This window comes from Pelophylax lessonae (assembly GCF_965119305.1).
Source record: "Pelophylax lessonae genome assembly, chromosome: 10".
NCBI lineage: Eukaryota > Metazoa > Chordata > Amphibia > Anura > Ranidae > Pelophylax > Pelophylax lessonae.
This window is the reverse complement of record NC_138777.1, coordinates 92,486,720-92,507,132: the sequence shown is the minus strand read 5'-3', so window position 1 is coordinate 92,507,132 and position 20,413 is coordinate 92,486,720. Positions and strand designations below refer to the sequence as shown.

General features: G+C 44.5%; 1 protein-coding gene across 1 annotated transcript in view; it reads right to left on the bottom strand.

Moving 5' to 3' along the window:
- The window catches only part of CDC42BPG (CDC42 binding protein kinase gamma), a 261,194-nt gene that overhangs the window by 53,773 nt on the left and 187,008 nt on the right, over positions 1 to 20,413 (bottom strand). Inside the window, exons 26-29 of the mRNA XM_082270319.1 lie at positions 16,681 to 16,805; positions 10,536 to 10,617; positions 10,096 to 10,312; positions 4,326 to 4,388 (exon numbers count right to left, since the gene is read on the bottom strand). Coding sequence (XP_082126445.1) covers positions 4,326 to 4,388; positions 10,096 to 10,312; positions 10,536 to 10,617; positions 16,681 to 16,805 — 487 coding nt within the window. The remainder of the gene's footprint in view (positions 1 to 4,325; positions 4,389 to 10,095; positions 10,313 to 10,535; positions 10,618 to 16,680; positions 16,806 to 20,413) is intronic.

The following is a 20,413-nucleotide window of genomic DNA, read 5'->3' as shown; positions in this document are numbered from 1 at the left end:
ACCAGAGACTCCCTGGTCCGCTCGCTTAACTGGATCCGATTGTCCAGGGAATCGGAATTCCGATTCCATTTGAGAAGAATCTCCTCTTGGAGAATTCGGGTATGAGACTGGGCGAACGGTACTGCCTCTAAGGAGGCCACCATCAGTCCCAGCCAGTTGACGGACAGCAACATCCGAATCGTTGACTGAATCTTCTGGAGTTTCTCCGCAAGGAGAAACACTCTTGCCAAGGATGTATCCAAATTTAGGCCCAGATAGTTCAGTCTCCTGGTGGGAACCAGGGATGATCTTTGGGAAAAGCGAAGAAAACGCTGATGTCCTGCGAAGATGGGGATATGAAGATAGGCATCCTAGATGTCTATGGACGCCAGGAAATCCCCCTGATGCAGGGAGGCCACCACTGTTCGGATGGACTCCATCTCTCCCAAGACCAGAATTGGACGCACCTTGCCCTCTTTCCTGGGCATTGTGAACAGGTTCGAATAGAACCCCTGAAACAGTCCAAGGAACGGGAACTACCACTCCTTGTTGCATCAAGTTCATTACTGCCCCCCCGCAAAGCTTTTAAGCGATCCGGGGGTAGTCGAATATTGGAAGGGAAGAATCGCACCGGAGGAAGTGATCGAAACTCGATGTTGTATCCCGACCGTATGACCTCGCGAACCCCTTTGTCCGGGATTCTGGAAAGCCATGGATCCGGAAACCGGTGAAGACGTCCCCCCCACCCCAGAGATGGGTGGGGGCGCACCTCAAGGCTGTTTTGGACTTATCTTCAGGTTTGGCTGCCCTTAGCAGTCTGTGGCAAGAAAGTGCTCTTGCCCCCAGTGAGATCCTTATAATCTCACCCAAACCGGCGATCCCCTTGAAAAAGGAAGATTAGCCAACCCATTCTGTCAATGTTTGTGAAAGTAAACCAATGGCAACCACTGGCCTAAGGGTTGACACTATCAAGGAAAAAAATGGAGCGGGATTCCGCTTCCACTTTTCGATCCACCGGATCCCTAAAAGACGGAGCGTCCTCCAACGGGATAACAGTGGCTTTATTTAGTCTGGAAATCGGTGAATCCACCACTGGTGGTACCGTCCATTTCTTAAGGAGGGATTCCTCAAACGGATAACGTCTAGCAATGCGTTTGGAAATAGCAGGGGTTCGTTTTGGATGATCCCATTCCTCCTTAACTAGGTTACCAAAACATTTGGGCAAGGGAAAAACCTTCGCCATTTTGGTAGGCTTGCTGGTACCAAAGGGAATCTCAGTGTCATCTACCTCTGCCGGTGTAACCTCAAGACTTAAGGTTTCCCGGACAGACATGACTAGTGCTTTCACTAACGCTTCTTCTTGCGCTATGGCGGAGGCAGAAACGTCCTCCTCACTATCTGAGGAGACCGTACCCGAGACAGCAGCCCCAGCAGAGGGACCTGCAGCTGCAGTGACCAGCTCAGAATCCGTATCTGAAGTATCAGATGAAATAGGGGTAGGCGGGGGTCACTTCCTTGACCCCCGTCCCTGACAGGCTACCTCCACCCGGGATACCAAAGACTCCAAAACTGCTGATAATGCATCAATCACAAGCGGGGTACTGGAGGGTCCTGCGGACACCTCGAGGGGATCAGGTGGGGATACATGTGTGGCAGGGTCCATGATTATACAAGACACTTGCCAGCAAACAAAAAAATAATTGCAAAGAAAAAAATTTTTTTTTTCTTAGTCCCCCAGCGCAATAGTGCCCCTTAGTGTTACCTGCTTGGACCCCAGAGAGAGAGAGAGAGACCCCAGGGCTCACCACCTGATGCACAGAAGTTTCTATCAACCTGCTCCCAGCACTGTCTGTTACAGACAGGAAGTCTTTGGCTTGCTTTCCCGGGTAAAGGAGGCGGCTCCGCCCCTTTACACGCCTTCCTGCGCCTCCCAATTACTCCTCGAGGTGTTTGGTCATCTCAAACATGGTCGCCCCCATGCTGGAGACACGAGGCTACGCCAAGATGGCGGCCCCGCGCGACCTGCGGGAAAATGGCGGCGGCCTGTGGAGGATGGCAGCGGTCTGTGCAAAATAGCAGCGGCCTGCGGGAGGTAGTCATCGGCCTGTGCGGCCTGCGGGAGGTGTACGGCCTGTGGGAGGATGGCGGCCTGCGGATGGCGGTAGTCCAGGCACAGGCATCGGCCTGTATTGCACCTTATGTATCAGGTAAGCCCTGTTACATGGCCATCCTAATAGTAATGCCAGCCATTGACTACAGTCATGATCCCTTACAGTGCCCCACAAACCCGGCAGGGGGGAGAGGGGGAACATTTTACTCACCATACCAGAACAGGCGGGCGCCAACTCCTGACAGAACCCCTCTCCACCGAGGTGGGGGGGCTGTCGACCAATACGGACGCCGTGACTCAGTTTCCAACTGGTCGTCGGCGTCCAGGCGAGACGTTTAACTTGCAGGGTCAGTCCCCGTCCAGTGGGACTATGTCGTGGCCGACCCAGCGCGGAGCTAGGGCCTGCACGCGCTCGTAGGCTGACTGGGGTGACCACTGGATCCTAACATCCAGCCAGTCGCCCAGTTTCAGCATACTTGCTTGAAGATCTCACAGGAACAACTGGAGAAAAAAAGCTGCCTTAAAAAAAAAAAATTTTCTAAAAAATCTTGCCAGGACCAAAGATCCCAGCAAGGAACTTAGGTCCTTACTCCTAACTAGACAGAAAAAAACTGGCATCCTGTAGCAGGAAGTGAGAGGATATACCCTCTGGGACTGCCCCTAAGGTGTGGCCAGAACGTTTTCCTTCTGCCTAGTGTCCTACTCCTGTAGAGGGCAGTATAACCCGATTTGATATTAATCAAGAGGACTGCGTCTGTCAATGAGCGACAGAGAAAGTATTGCACCAGAGATCAGCAGATTTCTGATGCCATGCAGGTCTCTGGCAGACCTGTCTGTGTATCTATTCGTACGAGCAAGCCAAAACACTCTTACAGGAAGAATCAATGAACTTCCCCAGCACCGTGGTAGTTCATTGAGAACTACAAACCAACAGCCACTAAGGCTGTCGGGACTTTTAGTTCTCCATTCACAGAGCACTGTGAATAAGTGATGCGGCCGGGCAGGGGAAGATCCCCAGCTAGCTGTCAAAGCAGGGGAGCTGGGGCTAGTCCTTTCATAACATGTTATGAAACATCAACTTATCCTTGTAGGCCACTTTTACACAAGTGGACCGATGAGGTCCGCTTGTTTTTTTTTTTTTTTTTTTAGACAGACCTGATCAGACCACCCATTGTTCTCTATGGACACCCGCCAGCATCCAATCCGCTAAAAACAGTCCCTTTCCATCTGACCGCCCCATAGTAACAGCGGGCCGCTATAGTTCATACCCGAACTATACTCTGGTACAATAAAGTCTGTACGGCAGATAAGGCCTGTCATTACATATTCTTTGTTTTATACTACATGAGCCTACACAAGTATCCTACTTTTAATTCTGTGCTGTTTTAATCTACAATTCAATTTGCAAGCAGCCTTAAAGGAAAATTCCATGGAATTAATATTTTATGCATAATTCTCTGCATACACCATAGCTGGCCTAATCCCCCTCTGAAACTGAAAATCACTGAAGTAGACACCCTTACTCCAGTGATCTCCACTTGCTTTCAGAAGGTCAGGAGATCACAGGAAGTCAGCCGCTCAGCATGACCATCATTCAGAAAACGCTTTCTTCTAAATGCAAAGCGGTCTTTGATTGGATGAGCTGGGGAGTATGAGGTCACAAATATCTGTGAGATACTAAACCATGCAAAAGTATCTAGGTTAGTTTCTGATAAATAAATAGGTGAAAGTAAACTACCTAAACTTACTTCCAGAAAAATAAATTTGAAGTATCAGCAAAGAATATAGTTGTGTGCATAAGCCCCGGTTCACACTACTGCGAGTGCGGGGTTCGCATGTAATGTCGGAGCACACTGCTCCTTCATTACATGCGATCGGCTGTGCGGTGCGAGTTTAGCCATACACTTTGTATGGCTAAATTCGCACCCGCAGCAAACTCGCACAGGACCCTTTTCTGGAAGCCGCATCAGGATCGGATCGCACAGCGGTTCACACTTGTGCGATCCGATCCTGTGCGAACTCCACGATCGCACTGCGATATGCGATCAAACTGGGGGTGTCGTTAAGGTTACATTGACACCCCCAGCGTATCGCATATGGCAGTGTGAACTGCCGGGGGTGCGTGTGTGATGCGGGAACAGGCTGCGGATTCGCAGCCTTCCCGCACTCGCATAAGTGTGAACCGGACCTCAAGGTCACAACTATAGTGTTAACTTTTATCCGCAAACATCCCTACCATTATTATTCATATGCAGTAAGAAAAGTCCTTCTTCTGTTCCCAAAGCAATTCGTTCTTGGTCTAAAAAAAAAAAAAAAAGAAGAAAACAAAAAAACTGTAAATTGCAAACAGATAACAATATATTTTTTTTTTTTATCACTATGCAAAGGTTGATAAATGGAATACCCTCTGCGAAATCTACGACAAAAAAAAAAAACATATTATAACTTTCAATAAGCTGCCGCCTGTGTTCCCACATTCGCACAAAATATTTTTACTATTTAAGTGCTGCGCAGCTGTAGATAACAATTTTGCACCCAAAACCTACTTAACACAAATTTACAAAAAATAAGCAGCGTGTTGGAATTTTTTTTTACAAATGTACAATATGCAAACAATATAAACAATAAATGCAAACAGATAAATCAGCATTCCTACAATAGAAGTCCAACGTGTTTGTCAATCATCCGTGCCAAATTTTTAAAAACTGACCAGCGTGCTGGTAATTTACATAATTAAAAAAAAAAGAAGAAATGAGTGGAATAAATCAACAGAAAAAAATCTAAAAATGTGAATCCCATGTGCTCTGCCACCTGTCGCCTTATGCCCTCTCCTGGAGATAATGACCTATATGGAAAAATAAGTCTTAATGCACCTTCTTCTTTAGGCTTTGTTCACACTATGTCACCTATAGTGACCTGTCTCTGCAAGGATACAGAAAACCATTGTTTTTTATGTGCTCTGCTCTCACCAAAACACTGGTATCATGCATATTTTTTCTTTGCAAAGAAAATTTACATGATATCAACATTATGATGTGAACAGGGTACATATAATTAATTGTTTTCTTTGTATCTTTGCAGTGAATGTTTGTTGCAAATTCATGTGCAGGAGAAAAAAAATAAAATCATAAAAAAAAAAACAAAAAAAAAACAAAAAAAAAAAAAACATTTTTTGACAGCAGTGTTATGGTGCAAATAGGGCACATAGAAAACAATGGTTTTCTTTGTGTCCTTGCAGAGACCTACTGTATGTGAGAAAAATGCACATCTCTGCAAATGGTGTGCACAACACCATAACATTTCTATGCAAGTCAAATCTTTGTGGTTTTTCCATCAGTTTTTCTGCAAAAATTGTGGGACTGAGGCCATGGAATGGCCACTGTACCTTCTTCTGAATGGTTCCTAATAAAGACAACCAACATGCTTTGCGCTATAGTAAAACCAGTGGGCATGTACTTGTAATTGGGCGTAGCTCAAGTAGCTGAATACTGGAGACTGCTAAACTGAAATTCTTTTAAGGGGGTACTTGCTTTTAAATGGTCCATGGCTGCGGGTAAGCATTGTTGTATCACCTGACTTCTCAATAGATGAAGTGTGATCCCTCTCCGTTGGTGTTCTCTGGTCGGGAATTCCCAGTTGACGTCTGCCAGAGGGGGAAACGCGTCAGCCAGAGTAGCCAGCGCCTGTCACTTTCACGTGATCCGCACTACAGGCGACCGTGTCAGCTTTAATAGCCACTACGTTTTTATTCTCTATCTGATGTAAGTGCAATTCTTTTTTAATAAACTTCTGTTGAAAATGCTAATGCACTATGAGTCTCTCTCCTTCCCCTGTATGCCATCTGTCCATTGAGTTGCCAGCTGATTAGCTGATGATAATTTGCTAATGATCTCAGCTGCAAACAGTGAGTTAAGGAAGATCGAGACTGCACTCAGAGGAGCCGAATGGTTTGTGTTCATGTCAGCTGTCTCTACAAACAAGATAAAAACAAGATACCGGCCAGAGAACACATACTTCATCTATTGAGTAGTCAGGTGACAACGTTGCTTACCTGCAGCCAGCTGGTAAGCGGCTATTACCTTATTCATTCATCGTACTGGATTTTTCACTTGACAGTTGTTCTTTGCCCAATATTTGGACTTGTCCAGGATTTTTATTATAATTTTTTAACAATCAGAAGGACTTTTTTGAGTCACAGTAAATAGAGCATAGAGTGCGTCATGACTTCTTCTGGGGAACGCGTAGGGCAGGAGCGTACCTGGAAGTGACGCAAACAGGAAGAAAAACACACACACCGAGACAGACGCCGATTTCCACTTACCTGATATGTGAGTTACTATTTTTTAATAAAATTATACTCAAAACTACTACACTATGAGAGGTCTCTACTTGCACCCCTTACCCTGAGAACGAGAGAAAGAGCAGAGAGGAGGAACAAGTCGGTATACCTCACGAAGGCCCCATTAATCAGGACCCACTGGTTTACCCGTAAGGCTCTTTGCAAGAAAGTGAGAGATGAGAGGCCAGGCACACAGTTTGCAGGCACCAGCATGGAAGATCACCCTCACTTTCTGCAACAATTACAACACTTAGATGTTTTTTCACCTTATGCACCATTTTCTGTTTGGACATGTATGATCCAACCTGCACGATTGCTAGAACTCATTATGGATTTAATCACATTTTTCTTGGAGTACCACTTTGGAGACTTCAGATATATATGAAGTGACCATCAGAGGTGACATAAAAATAGACTTTGGACGTTCTACACTATTGATCTTTTTTCACTTTATAGATTTATCTTCAATTTTTAAGTCATGGTTTATGTTTACAATCAGTGGAGTTGATTTGCTCCAACAGTCACTCTCACCATCACCAATTTTGCACCTTAGTATGAAATATTAGCACTTATACATTACTTGCTGTTTTATGATTTACACCCATTTATAATATGTTTATATGAACTTGTATGCGATATATATATATATATATATATATATTATATATTTTTTTTTTTTACGTTATTTATTAGCATTTTTGCACATAAGGTCATCCAGCCATTCACCTACTTAATGAATTCATCACCTTGCATTTTATAAAAGGTAGTGCAGCACTGTCACATTACACCATACGCCTATGGGCAGTCCCAGGGGGTATACACCCACTCTCAGCTATAGGCACTCAATTTTATTACAAGCAGTGTCAAAAGAAAGCCAACTCCACAGAGGGGTTGCTGTGTCCGTCAATGAACATCAGATAAAATCGATTTTACGGTAAGCCAAAAATACCATTTTCTCTTTTGTTCATTGACAGACCGCTCCTAATTCTTAACCATTGGGATGTCCTAAAGCAGTGGCAAAACATGAGGGGTGGGAAAACATCAGAAAAAGACTCCCAAGGCTAACCATAGCCAACAAGGTAACAGAGCTCAACCATAAACAACTGGAGTTCCCCTGAAAAACAATACGCCCTCAAAGAGGACCAGGTCCTCTAAACAGCCAGCAAAACCTTGCATCCAAAAGAAGCATCCACAGATGCCAACACAACCACTTTACAAAAACCTTTGTAAAAGTGTGAACCGACGACCAGGTGGCCGCCTTGCAAACCTGCGTCACTGAAGCTTGAAGACGGAAAGCCCACAAGACACTAAGCACCCTAGTAAAGTGTGCATAAACAGAGAAAGGAGGAACCTGACCCCTGACGCAATAGGCCTGAGCCACCGTCTGATCCACCTGGAAATGGACGCACAAGAAGCAGACAACCCTTTGTGAGGTTTGTCAGTGAAAACAAAAAGAGTCTGACTTCCTAACAGACTCCGTAGCTGCCAGGTACACCCTTATTGCCCAGACCACATCCAAGACACGCAAGGCAATTTCCTTCAGATGTTTAGACCTGGGGCACAGGGAAGGCAACACAATGTCTGGGGCAGCGTAAGCAGGGAACCTCCCGAATATTTTCAAAGATAAGCTTCAGTAGAGCTGAAAGCACCACATTAGGATTCCAGGATGGCAACGGAGCCCGCACCGAAGGAACCAAATGTAGGACACCCTGAAGAAAGGTACGCACCAGGGAGTGTGTGGCCAAAGGTCGTTGGAAAAAGACCACCAAAACCAGATACCTGGTCCTTGATGGTACTCAAGGCCAATTTCTGTTCAACTCCCCATTGAAGGTTAAGATCCGATCCACGAGAAGGAGCGAGGATGAACCCCAAGAGACTCACACAACGCAATGTACGTCTTCCACATACGATGGTAGATCTTCCTAGAGGCAGATCTCCTAGCTTTTACCAGCGTAGGAATCACCTCCATCCGTCAGCACCTGGCGTTCAACAGCCAAGCCATTAAAGCCAGCGACTGTAAAGCAGGATGGAAGATTGGTCCTTGGGACAGCACATCCTCCCTGAGAGGAAGTCCCCAAGGAGCATCAGCGACCAGCTGTACCAGAGCGACATACCAAGACCGGCGAGGCCAGTCTGGAGCCACTAGAATGACTTGAATCCCTTCTGTTTGAATCCTGTACAGTAGTCGTGGCAGAAGTTTAAGAGAGCTGGAACGAATCAGTCAGCCCACCTTAGAATGCCGGCTACTTACCGAGCTGCCAGGAAACTTCTTGTGCCCCCTTGGTGATTGACAAAGATCCACGGCTGTGGCATTGTCTGAAAGAATTTGTACCGGACACCCCTGAAGACGATTGTCCAATGAGCCAAAGTCTGATCACTCGGAGTTCCAGTACACTAATCGGCAGTTTGGGCTCTGCCAGACTCCAGAGCCCCTGAGCACGTCTGTGATGAGGACACCTCCCCACCCGGACAGGCTGGCATCCGTTGAGACAACCGTCCAGTAAGGGGGAGAAGGATTTTCCCTTTTAAAGTGCCTGAGAGCATGCCACCGCTAGAGACCGTGGACCCTTGACCCATTTCAGAGTAATAGGCTGCAAAGCCGCGGCTTACATTTTCGGCCAGACCTGGCCGTGTGAGACCCGCAAGTGCTAAACTATTCGCTCCCCCAGCCCACTCCCCTAGCCCAACAACTGCTGCAGAGTGCCCAGAGGACATCCCTGCCCTCGTCTCCAATCCCCAGGATGGCAGGGAACCCTGCTCTATCCCCCGTTGCACACCAGGAAAGCCCGGTCAGCAGCAAATCCAACCAGCCCCCCTTAGGAGCATATGGCAACAGCATACTCATAACCTTATCCCGGGACGGCAGGGGGGGGGGGGGAGGAGAGGGGGGCGAAAGACCCAAAGTGACCAAAATTTTAGAGGGGCTAGGGGGAAGGGAGGGTTCCACGTCTACCCCAAAACCCTCCAGCGTTAGTGGGGGTGACAGCTACTTACCACACAAGGAACAGGATGGGAACCGCTCCGGATAGGACACCACTCCATTGTAATGTGGGTGCTGTCGGCCAGGAGGAAACGCTGCGACTCAGGCCGAAGCCAGTTCATATGTGTCCTCGCGAGACATTTAACTCCTAGGCCAGCCCCTGTCCAATGGGGCTATGTGGTGGCCGACCTAGCGCGCAGCTGCGATCTATACGCGCTCATATACAGTTCGCCGCCCAGTCAGGCACTTGATTGTAGTTCTCACAGGAACAAAAGAAAATGAAAAAAAATGAAAAAATTGCAGGGACCAGAGATCCGAGCAAGGAACTAGGCCCTTACACCTGACTATGCAGAAAACAAAAACAGTGCCTATAGCTGAGAGTGAGTGTATATCCCCTGGGACTGCCCATAGGCATAGTCAAGCTTTTTCCTGCCCAGTGTCCTACTCCTGTAGGGGCTGTATAACCCAATGGTTAAGAAGAATCAGGAGCTGTGTTAGTCAATGAACGAATAAGAAATCGGATTTTCTCCCCTGCCAGGTAGAGCTGTGCTGTGTGACAGAGCTGTGTAAATATCAGAATGGTATGGACTGGCAGGTAAAACCATTTTCTTGTATGCATTTCATCTGTGTATTTAGCCATTTGCCTGGTGAACAGAAACAAACTCAATTCAATTGTGATCACATTACCTAAGATGGCTGCACACTGCGCTGTTCTTATTAGTGGCAATGCACTATCATAAGCTTCCTTCAGCAAACGGACAGAGCGGTCTTGTGGCTTCTGTTCACCCAGAAGTGACTTTAGCTCTTTCAGTACCTGAACCCATTTCTGCATGTCCTCTTCAGTGTCTGCCAGCAGGAGCTGAGTGGATGTGGTGGGTGGGGATGAGAGCTGAAAGAACGTTACCTGCAATGCATGTAAATGAACATGTGAGTGTCACCGATGTCTGGAGTATTCAGAATCCTCAATATATAACAGTGATTCAGAATCCTCAATATATAACAGTGATTATGTGCTGATAGGAAAAAAAAAATCCTAAAAAAAAAAATACCCATAAACACAGTAAATGTTTGTCAAGTCAAAAGTTTAAATGTGATTTAGAATTAGGAGTGGGATGTACAAGTCTTACCCGGAATATACAAGGAATGTCTTTGGGGTTTGCATGAATCACATCCGACTCCAAGACTGAACTGACTGAAAAATGACGGTCCCTTTAAAGAAAGAATAAAAGGCAACTTAAAACTCATTGAGTGATGAATACCTTTGAGTGGCAATTAAAGTATTGTAAGTAATTACTTAGAGACTGAAGGACCCCAATTGTAATAATGGGTTTCTGAGGGATTTAGGCTGACTATACAATCTGATCATAATACTGCCTTTAGATTTACCATCAACTATGTACCGTGCATCCGGAAAGTATTAAAAGGCACACACCTGTCTATATAAGGTCCCACAGTTAGTCCAAGGAATTGTCTGTAGACCTCGGAGACAGGACTGTTTCCAGGCACAGATCTAGGGAAGGGTACAGAAAAATTTCTGCAGCATTGAAGGTCCGTAGAAGCACAGTGGCCTCCATCATCCGTAAATGGAAGAAGTTTGAACCACCAAGACTCTTCATAGAGTGGGCTGTCTGGCCAAACTGAGGGATGGGAGGAGAAGGGCCTTAGTCAGGGAGGTGACTAAGAACCTGATGGTTACTCTGTGGTAGAGTGGCCAGACGGAAGCCACTCCTCATTAAAAGGAACATGACAGCCCACCTGGAGTTTACCAAAAGGCGCCTGAAGGACTCTCAGACCATGGGAAACAAAGATTGAACTCTTTGGCCTAAATGGCAAACGTCATGTCTGGAGAAAACTAGGCATCGCTCGCCACCTGGCCAAAACCATCACTATAGTGCAGCATGGTGGTGGCATTATCATGTAGTGGGAATGTTTTTCAGCGGCAGGAACCTGGAGACTAGTCAGGATCGAGAGAAACATGAATGCAGCAATCCTTGATGAAAACCTGCCTCAGAGCGCTCTGGACCTCATACTGAAAGATAAGGCCTTCTGACTTTTCGCTCCAGTCAACCACTTACAGTGCTGATGCAAAAAGGTCAGCTTGAAAACGGTTGGTAGACTGTCTAGAGGCCGAAGTTGGTTACACTAACTATACCAGATTTTTCCAAAATTTAAACTTACCCCAAACTTTTTAAACTGAAAGGTAAAAGAAAAGGTTTTAATAACTGGTCTATGAAGGGTCTTGGGTTATAAAACCGGTCCTTTTTTCAGTACCTACAGCTCCACCATGCTATTCAGGTGCAAGCCAATTCGACTGGATACTAATTGTCTGGATACTCACCACACCCACTATTCTTAAAAAAACTATCTATAATATCTAAGCAGGGACAAACCTCAAATGTTTATAGCCTATTACTAAAAAAAAAAAAAAAAATTGAAATCTCTAATTACTCTAAAGTGTAGAGATCTCTGCCAAATCAATATCGGACTTTTAACTGACTGGACCGTTATCCTTAATAATGTATCACAGGTATTTTTTCCCACAACACAGAAATGTAAACTATTATACACCAAACCTACCACACCCTCTCAGAAACGTTTTAACTAGCACAGGAGGGACAATTCCCCCCTCCCCATGCTTGCAATGTGAAATTAAGAGAGCTCACCCTGATACACGTTGTGGAAATGTCCCAAGCTTTTTAGATATTGGATCTTGTTCTGGATACGAATACGATATTTCTTACCAACCTACCATCTGACTCCAAGATATGCATACTGGGATGGCTGGATGAGGAACTCTACACCCCACACACATTTATGCCTACCCTTCATTTACAGTTTTTAGCACGCAAGCCCATTGCCTAGAAGTGGATTTCCCCAATTAAAAAAAAAAAAAAACAACAGTCTTTATGCTTTGATGACAGCCATTCTTTAAGATGAACTCTAGCGCCCACTAATGCAGACACATCATAGTTTAACAATCCTCAAATAATGGACCATCTATTACACAGTTTTTTTCCCCTATTTTCAGTTTACAAAGTCATACAGCTATAGAAAACCCATTTAGGAAGCAGATAACGACTACTGAGTATTTATTACCCACGTGTGATTAGACCTGTTGGACCCTTATAGCAAACAATGAGAAAATCACGGTGTGTCGGTTTTATCTCTGTGGGAGTTGAGTGCTCATATAAAACAAATGGGTAGCTGCAGGCAAGAGCATTAAAAAACCAAACCACCCTGTCATACAAAGTGCTTAGGAGACAGGACATCTCTTATAAGCCATCATGTACAGTATAATGTAAAGCTGAAGCTTTTCTGGATTGGTTCTGGGGGGGAAGTTATGACTTGTGTTGCGGGAACATATTGCAAGGTAATAAAAGGTGGAATAACTTTTTAGACATTATGTACAAAGTTATTAGGTTGAGTTTTTTTTTTTTTGTTTTGTTTTTATTACATTCTTACATAATAAACTTGACATTTTGCAAATAGCAACAATCCCATTACCTATGATGATTTTATTTAGTAATGATAATTGAAGGAATTACTATGACATGGCACTTTCCTTTCTGATGAATACTAGTGAAAATGTCGCTCTGCTGGCAACATATCAAATGTTTGTGTCGTGAAGCTTTAGTAAAAAAAAAAAAAAAAAAATGTACAAAAATAAATATACCACTTGTGTATACCACAATGTTCGAAAGTATATCAAAGTACCACATACACGAATATATAAATAATATAGTTCATTCGGCATCAATCTTCTTATAATCTTTAAAAACTTCAGTAATGGAATATACCCCTTCCCAATGTGAAGGCTTATAGTGGCTTTATTTTACACCACATGTTCCTTCTAGTCTAACAGAACTCTCACCTCCAAAAAATGAAGTATGGCATATGATATTTGGACACTGCTGCATTTCCACTCATCAGGGTAGGACCACTTTATAGCCTAGGGGCTGTAGGTAGCAGCAGAGTTACGCAGAATAAGGGAACTTAAAGGAGCCACATCCCCTTCCTGTGGAGTGTGTAAAAGGGAGAATCCTGTGGATAGGAGGCTAAAGGGGTCCTAACCTGATGGGTCAAGTGTCCATATATTATATTACTATACTATTCTGGAAGTGAGAGTTTTGTGAGGATAAAATGAACATGTGGTGTATAATAAAGCCGCTATAAGTCATCACATTGGTGAAGGGTATATTCCATTACTGAAGTTTTTAAACAATTATAAGAAGATTGATGTTGAATGAACTATAGTCTACATATGTGGGACTTTATTTGTGACATACTTTGAATATTGTGGTATACATACGTGGTCTATTAGATTGTAATTTTGCCTATAGCTTCACAACACAAATGTTTGATATTGTTATCAAACAAAACGTTTACTAGCATTCACTATTATTGCATTTGTGGGAACACAAATAAGTGGTTGCAGCAGCTTTCATGATTTACTTTACTCTTTGAATTCACTGTATATATATATATATATATATATATATATATATATATATATATAAAATTTGTTTTATATGTTAGATATCACATAATTTAAGGGGCTCAGACTGCTTATCACTTTCCTTCCTAACATTTTAAAGCCAGATGTTCTTAGAGATTAGGGATCAACCAATTATCGGTGGGGCCGATATTCACTTTTCTTTTTTTGAAGTATAGGTATCAGCCACAAACTTGCCAATTACTTTAAGTGGTTGTACCGGAGTGATGCCTGCAGCTAGAGGCATCACTCCAGTACAGTTGATCAGAGCGGACAGTCGGTTTTCTTGTAATGAGCAGACACTCGATTTTCATTACAAGGAGTGGGAGGGGAGGGGACGCCCCATCCCCCCCCCCCTCCTGCCACAGCTCGTCGGGGTCTACCATCCCATTGGGAGACCCGAGCAACCAGCCAACAAGGCTGAAGACCCGAACAAAGCCGCATTCGGCTCTGAATGGGTCTCCAATGTAAAAACCTGGAAGTGGAAGTCGTGGAGTTGGCGGACTGGCGTGCCATGGCCCAGGAGGCCTCCAGGTCTCTAATCAACAAGTCAATCATAGAAGCGAATTACAAGGTACTCCTGCGTTGGCACATGGTGCCAGCCAGGATTTCATCCTTTGTGCCTGGGGCATCTCCCCTGTGTTTTCGCAGTTGTGGTCAGGAAGGTACGATGTTTCACATTTGGTGGCAATGCCCCAAGGTCAGACGCTTTTGGATTAGAGTGTATAATTTCATCTACACTCTTACGCAAGTAAACTTGACCAAGTCCCCTCAGCAGGTCCTCTTGGGCAGGAAGGTGGACGCGGCCACGAAGGCGGCTCATTATGTTTATATTTACTGCAGCTAAAATAACGATTGCAAGATCCTGGAGGTCTCCTACTCTACCGGTCGAGCAGCTTAGGCATAAATTGACCTGGATCATGGTGAATGAGCGCTTATCGGCTCAATTGGAACATAGAATGCGCAGGTTTGACAAGGTGTGGGAACCATGGCTTAGCTACCTAACGGGGGGGGGGGGGGCCTGAGGGATCCGGGTGGGTCTGGGGGCGGGGCGCGGGGTTGGGTCCATTTCCACTTCTTCCTTCTTCTCTTGTCTTTTCTTCCTTTCATCTCTAGGCCTTCTTTTCCATTTCACTCTTTATACTGTTTTCTTACCACCGCTTTCATAAAGGTTTTCAGTGGTAATATACTGCAGCATCATTGTAACTTCTGATCCCAGCTTGTGTCTCTGGCAGAAGTCTGTAGGGTTATTATTATTATTATTATTAATATTATTATTCTGCAGTTAGCCCTGGGGCTTGTATCGAAAGGTGCCAAATATCTGGGTTCGCAGTACCTGCCTACCCATTGGAACGGCAACTCTTGGCACCTTATGTTTAATGATTTTCCTGTTACATACAATATGGGCCTTTAATACATTCTTGTGTTGGCCTTTCTAGGGCTGTATTAGCTGTTGTTTGATACTGTTAACCACTGTTCGTTGTTATTCTTTACTGATTTCTATGTGCATTTTGTAAATTTTTCAATAAAAATCATTGAAAATGAAAACCTGGAAGCAATGTCATGACATCACTTCCGGGTACTGGAGCCCTAAAGACGCCAGATTAAAAAAGAGACAGAATTCAAAACAGCCAAACTTGTCGTTTTGAATCCTTTCAAGTGCTGAGGAGGGGTTTGGGATCTTTTAGACCTCAGATCCCTCCATAAAGAGTACCTGCCACTGCCTATTGCTGTCACAAGGGATGTTTACATTCCTTGTGACAGCAATAAAAGTGATCAAAAAATATATTTTTCAAAAGGACAGTGTAAAAATAAAAAAAATTTAAATGTGCAGAATATCGGCACCCAATATTGGCCATCGGCCTGAAGGATGCCCGGAAAATCTATCAGCCCTAAAAAAATGATATCGGTCGATCCCTATTACAGATCATATATTTTTGTAAGGTAAAAGAAAAACATATGTTACTCCCCATCCAGGGCCGGTGCTCCATCTAGGCGAACTAGGCAGCTGCCTAGGGTGCACTGCTGCCTAGCCTAGTCAGGAGGGTGCAGGCCGGCCCAGATGGATCACCATGTCAGTTTGCCTGGCCCAGCAGCAGCCGCAGCTTTGCCAGAATAGTGCTGTCACTGTGTCCTGTGTCTGTGCTGAGTCTTTGAGTGTAACTCACTGTGTGCTTTGCTGCTGAGCCTGTACAGTGTGTAGGCCTATGAAGAGAAAGTGGCCACACACCAAAACGATGACTTGATAGTAGCAAAGATTTATTTGTACAAATCTGGATACAAGGTACAACAGAATGGAAATGGTATAATGGACAGTGTGTAGGCCTCACGCTCCGCTTATCTGTGCACATAGTATTGGTGTTAGTGACGCCGCCGCCCGCTAATCCCTGCAGACTTGCTGGCACTGTGTGCCCAGGAGAGGCTCCGTGCCAGCCAATGAGGTGCTGAGCGTGCCGCCCACCTCAACATGACATTTCCTCCTCCAGTCCAGTCCCACCCACAGCAGCGCAGAGGAGCCCGTGCAGTCCCTGGCTGTCTGTCCCACTCGGTGTGGCTCAGACTAAGAAGAGATCGGAAGAGAAGGTACAGTGTGTCAGTCCGATAGTGTGGCCTGTAATAATTGCTGCCTGGCTCAAGCTGTAAAATAAGCTGTCAAATAGTCTAGCACCAGCCCTGTCCCCATCAAAACAGTAAACAGTGGGAAAACACACACAGAAAACAAAGATGACAGATTGGTAGTGTGTACATTTAACAGCAGGATTATACACTCCAGTACAAACCTCATGTCAATGGCCTGTAGAATTGCGTTTGCTTGACTGTTGGCATCATATATGAAGATCTTGAAGTCACTTATGATTACATAGGATTTTTGCCATCCCTTCTTTACTCCAGCTGGCCTGGGGATCTAAATACAGAATTTATTAGTTAATAGGCACTGACTATTTAACCACTTCAATATAGTGCACTTTCACCCCCTTCCTGCCCAGGCCAATTTTCAGCTTTCAGCGCTGTCACACTTTGAATGCCAATTGCGCGGTCATGCTACACTGTACCCATATGACATTTTTATAATTTTTTTCACACAAATAGAGCTTTCTTTTGGTGGTATTTAATCACCGCTGGGTTTTTTATTTCTTACAAATAAAAAAGAAAAGTTCTTATTTTCTGTGAATACATTTTGAAAATAATTTTTCTACTTCACTGATGTGCACTGCTAAGGCGGCACTGATAAGCTGCACTGATGAGGTAATAATATGCTGCACTGATGGGCACTGATAGGTAGCACTGATGGGCAGCACAGATGAGCAGGCACTGACTGGCAACACTATGGGCACAGATTGTGGGCAATGATGGTGGGCACTGTTTTTGAGCTTTTCTGTAATCAGGGCACTGATGATCAGTGCCCCGATTACCTTTTCTAGGTTCCCCTTTGAGAAGGAGCCGCAGATCGGCTCTCCTTGCCACACACTCTGACAGTGTGACTGTGAGGTGAGGAGAGCCGATAAACGGCACTTTCTCATTTATATGTGACCGGCTGTGATTGGACACAGCCGATCACATGGGTAAAGAGCCAAGTCATTGGCACTTTACCAAGATCGAGGTTGCGCCGTGTCCTAGCAACATGGCGCGGCCACGATGGCCGCACCGAGCGCCCCCGCGGGCACACGAGAGAGGCTGTTCTGGTGCGTCGTCATAAGATGGCATCCCAGAACAATAGCCGCACCACTCTGCTGTCATTTGACAGGCAGGCGGGAAGTGGTTAAAGTCTTTACAATATAATAAATTCTCTCACATCAACACTTTTGAAAAAGTTACAATAATAAAGTGGGACTATATACAGAGCATCCAGAAAGTATTCACAGCGCTTCACTTTTTTTACATTTTGTTATTTTACAGCCTTTTTCCAAAATGGAATGAATTATTTTACTCAAAATTCTACAAACAATACCCCATAATGACAATGTGAAACAAGTTTGTTTGAAATCTTTGCAAATGTAATAAAATAAAAGACACAAAAAAAAAAAAAAAATCACATGAACATAAGTATTCACAGCCTTTGCCATGACTCGAAATTGAGCTCAGGTGCATCCTATTCCCACTAATCATCCTTGAGATGTTTCTACAATTTGGAGTCCACCTGTGGTAAATTCAGTTGATTGGACATGATTTGGAAAGTCACACACCTGTTTATATAAAGTTCATCTTCCAACAGGACAATAACCCTAAGCACATAGCTAAGATAACAAAGAAGTGGCTACAGGACAATTCTGTGAATATCCTTGAGTGACCCAGCCAGAGCCCAGACTTGAACCTGATTGAACATCTCTGGAGAGATCTGAAAATGGATGTGCAATGACGCTCCCCATCCAACCTGATCTAGCTTGAGAGGTCCTGCAAAGAAGAATGGGAGAAACTGCCCAAAATAGGTGTACCAAGCTTGCGGCCTCATACTCAAAAAAAGACTTGAGGCTGTAATTGGTGCCAAAGGTGCTTTAACAAAGTATTGAGCAAAGGCTGTGAATACTTATGTACATGTGATTCTTTTTGCTTTTTAATTTTAAGAAATTTGCAAAGATTGCAAACAAACTTCTCCTATGGTGTCATTATGAGGTATTTGTAGAATTTTGAGGAAAAACTGGATTTTTGTCTTACCGCAAAATCTTTTTCTCTGATGTTCATTGATGGACACAGCTTCATATCTTCTTTGACAGATGGGTAATGCTGCTCTTCCTAGGAGTAGGACACTAGGCGGAAAAAGGGTTAACAAAAGTTAAAGTCTAACTACGCCTATGGGCAGTCCCAGGTTGTATACTCCCCCTTCCTGCTCTAGGATCTTAGTTTTGTAAGAAGCAGTGTCAGAAGAATACATAACCCAACTCCAGAGGTGTGGGTGCTGTGTCTGTCAATGAACATCAGAGAAAAGGATTTTACGGTAAGACAAAAATCTAGTTTTCTCTTTCCTTCATTGACTGACACAGCTTCATGTCTTCTTTGACAGATGGGAGGTCCCAAAGCAGTGTCAATACGAGGGGTGGGAAGAACAAAGCAACAAACATACTTCCCAAAGGCTAAATGTAGCCAACCAGGTAAAACAGGAGCTCAACAAGGAAACAACTTGAGCTCACCTGGCTCCAACAGCTGCCTGCAAAACCTTGCGGCCAAAGGCGGCATCAACAGATGCCAACATATCTATCCTATAAAATTTTGTTTAAGTGTACACTGACGCCAGATGATGGAAGGCCCAAGAGGCACTAAGTGTCCTCGTATAATGCACCTTTACAGAAAAACGGAGGATACTGATCTTTAATATAATTAGGCCTGCACCACCGTCTGACTGATCCATCGGAAATGGTCACAGCAGATGCAGCCAGCCCCTTACAGGAACCATCCATAAGGACAACCAGGAAATCCAATTTTTTGGAACGCCTCAGTCGCCGCCAGGTACACCCTGATTGCCCGAACCACACACAAAGAATGTAAGGCAATTTCTTCAGGATGCTTAGGCTTAGAACACAAGGAAAGCAACACAATGCTTTTATTTTAAAATGAGACGACCTTAGGAAGGAAACTGGCAGAGACGAAGAACCACAACATCTCCATAAATCACCAAGTAAGGTAAACAAGACAGCTGCCAGCTCCGACACCCTTGGTGCAGAGGAAAAATATACCACGAAGGCTACCTTCTGGGACAATATAAGCAGAGGAATCTTGCAAATATTTTCCAACGGCGGTTACGAAAACCGGAGTCATGGTTGCCTTGTTAAATCTGGAAAGAAGTGACTCCTCATAGCGTATCACATAGCAAAATCGCTTAGGGATCCCAAGGAGACACTTTGGTTGTCCCCACTATTTAGTGACAATTCTGTCAAAATTTGAGGGGAAAGGAAACACCATTACTGCTCTGCATGGCTTGTAAATGGCAAAGGGAACCTGCGCCTCCACCGCAGCTTCAGCTGCATCCTCCATCTTTAAGGTCTCATGCACAGCTACAATCAGTGTGTCCACCAGCGCCTTTTTGTAGGCGGTTGCAGAAGTGGAGAAATCCTCCTCACTATTTGCAGATTCAGGAAATTGCCACCATACTTTAGTTCTGTACTGATTAATTACTTTTCTATCACTTTAATGACCTATTTGATCAACTGTGTATATTTGTATTATTATATTTCAGTACTAACCTTTCTTTATATATTCTAGGCCTACTATACATTTGGATCCTCCCACATATCCCCCCCCCCCTCCCCGGAATCCGGAATGTCAGCTTCCTTCCCCATTTATATCTGTTTTAATCCACACAATGTCGCACACAGGGTTTCGGCCTTTGTGGCAGCCGGTGCACTGATCACCGCCAAGTGATCCGCCGACTCCCTCCTCTCTCTCTCTCCCCCAGGGGTGGACTGACCATTCAAGGCCAGTATAGGGTCCCACGACAGCTTTGACTTCGATCTACCCGTCAATCAAAGCTAGACGACGGGTAGATTGGGTCCCTTCTCCCTGCTAAGTGACTGTAGTGTA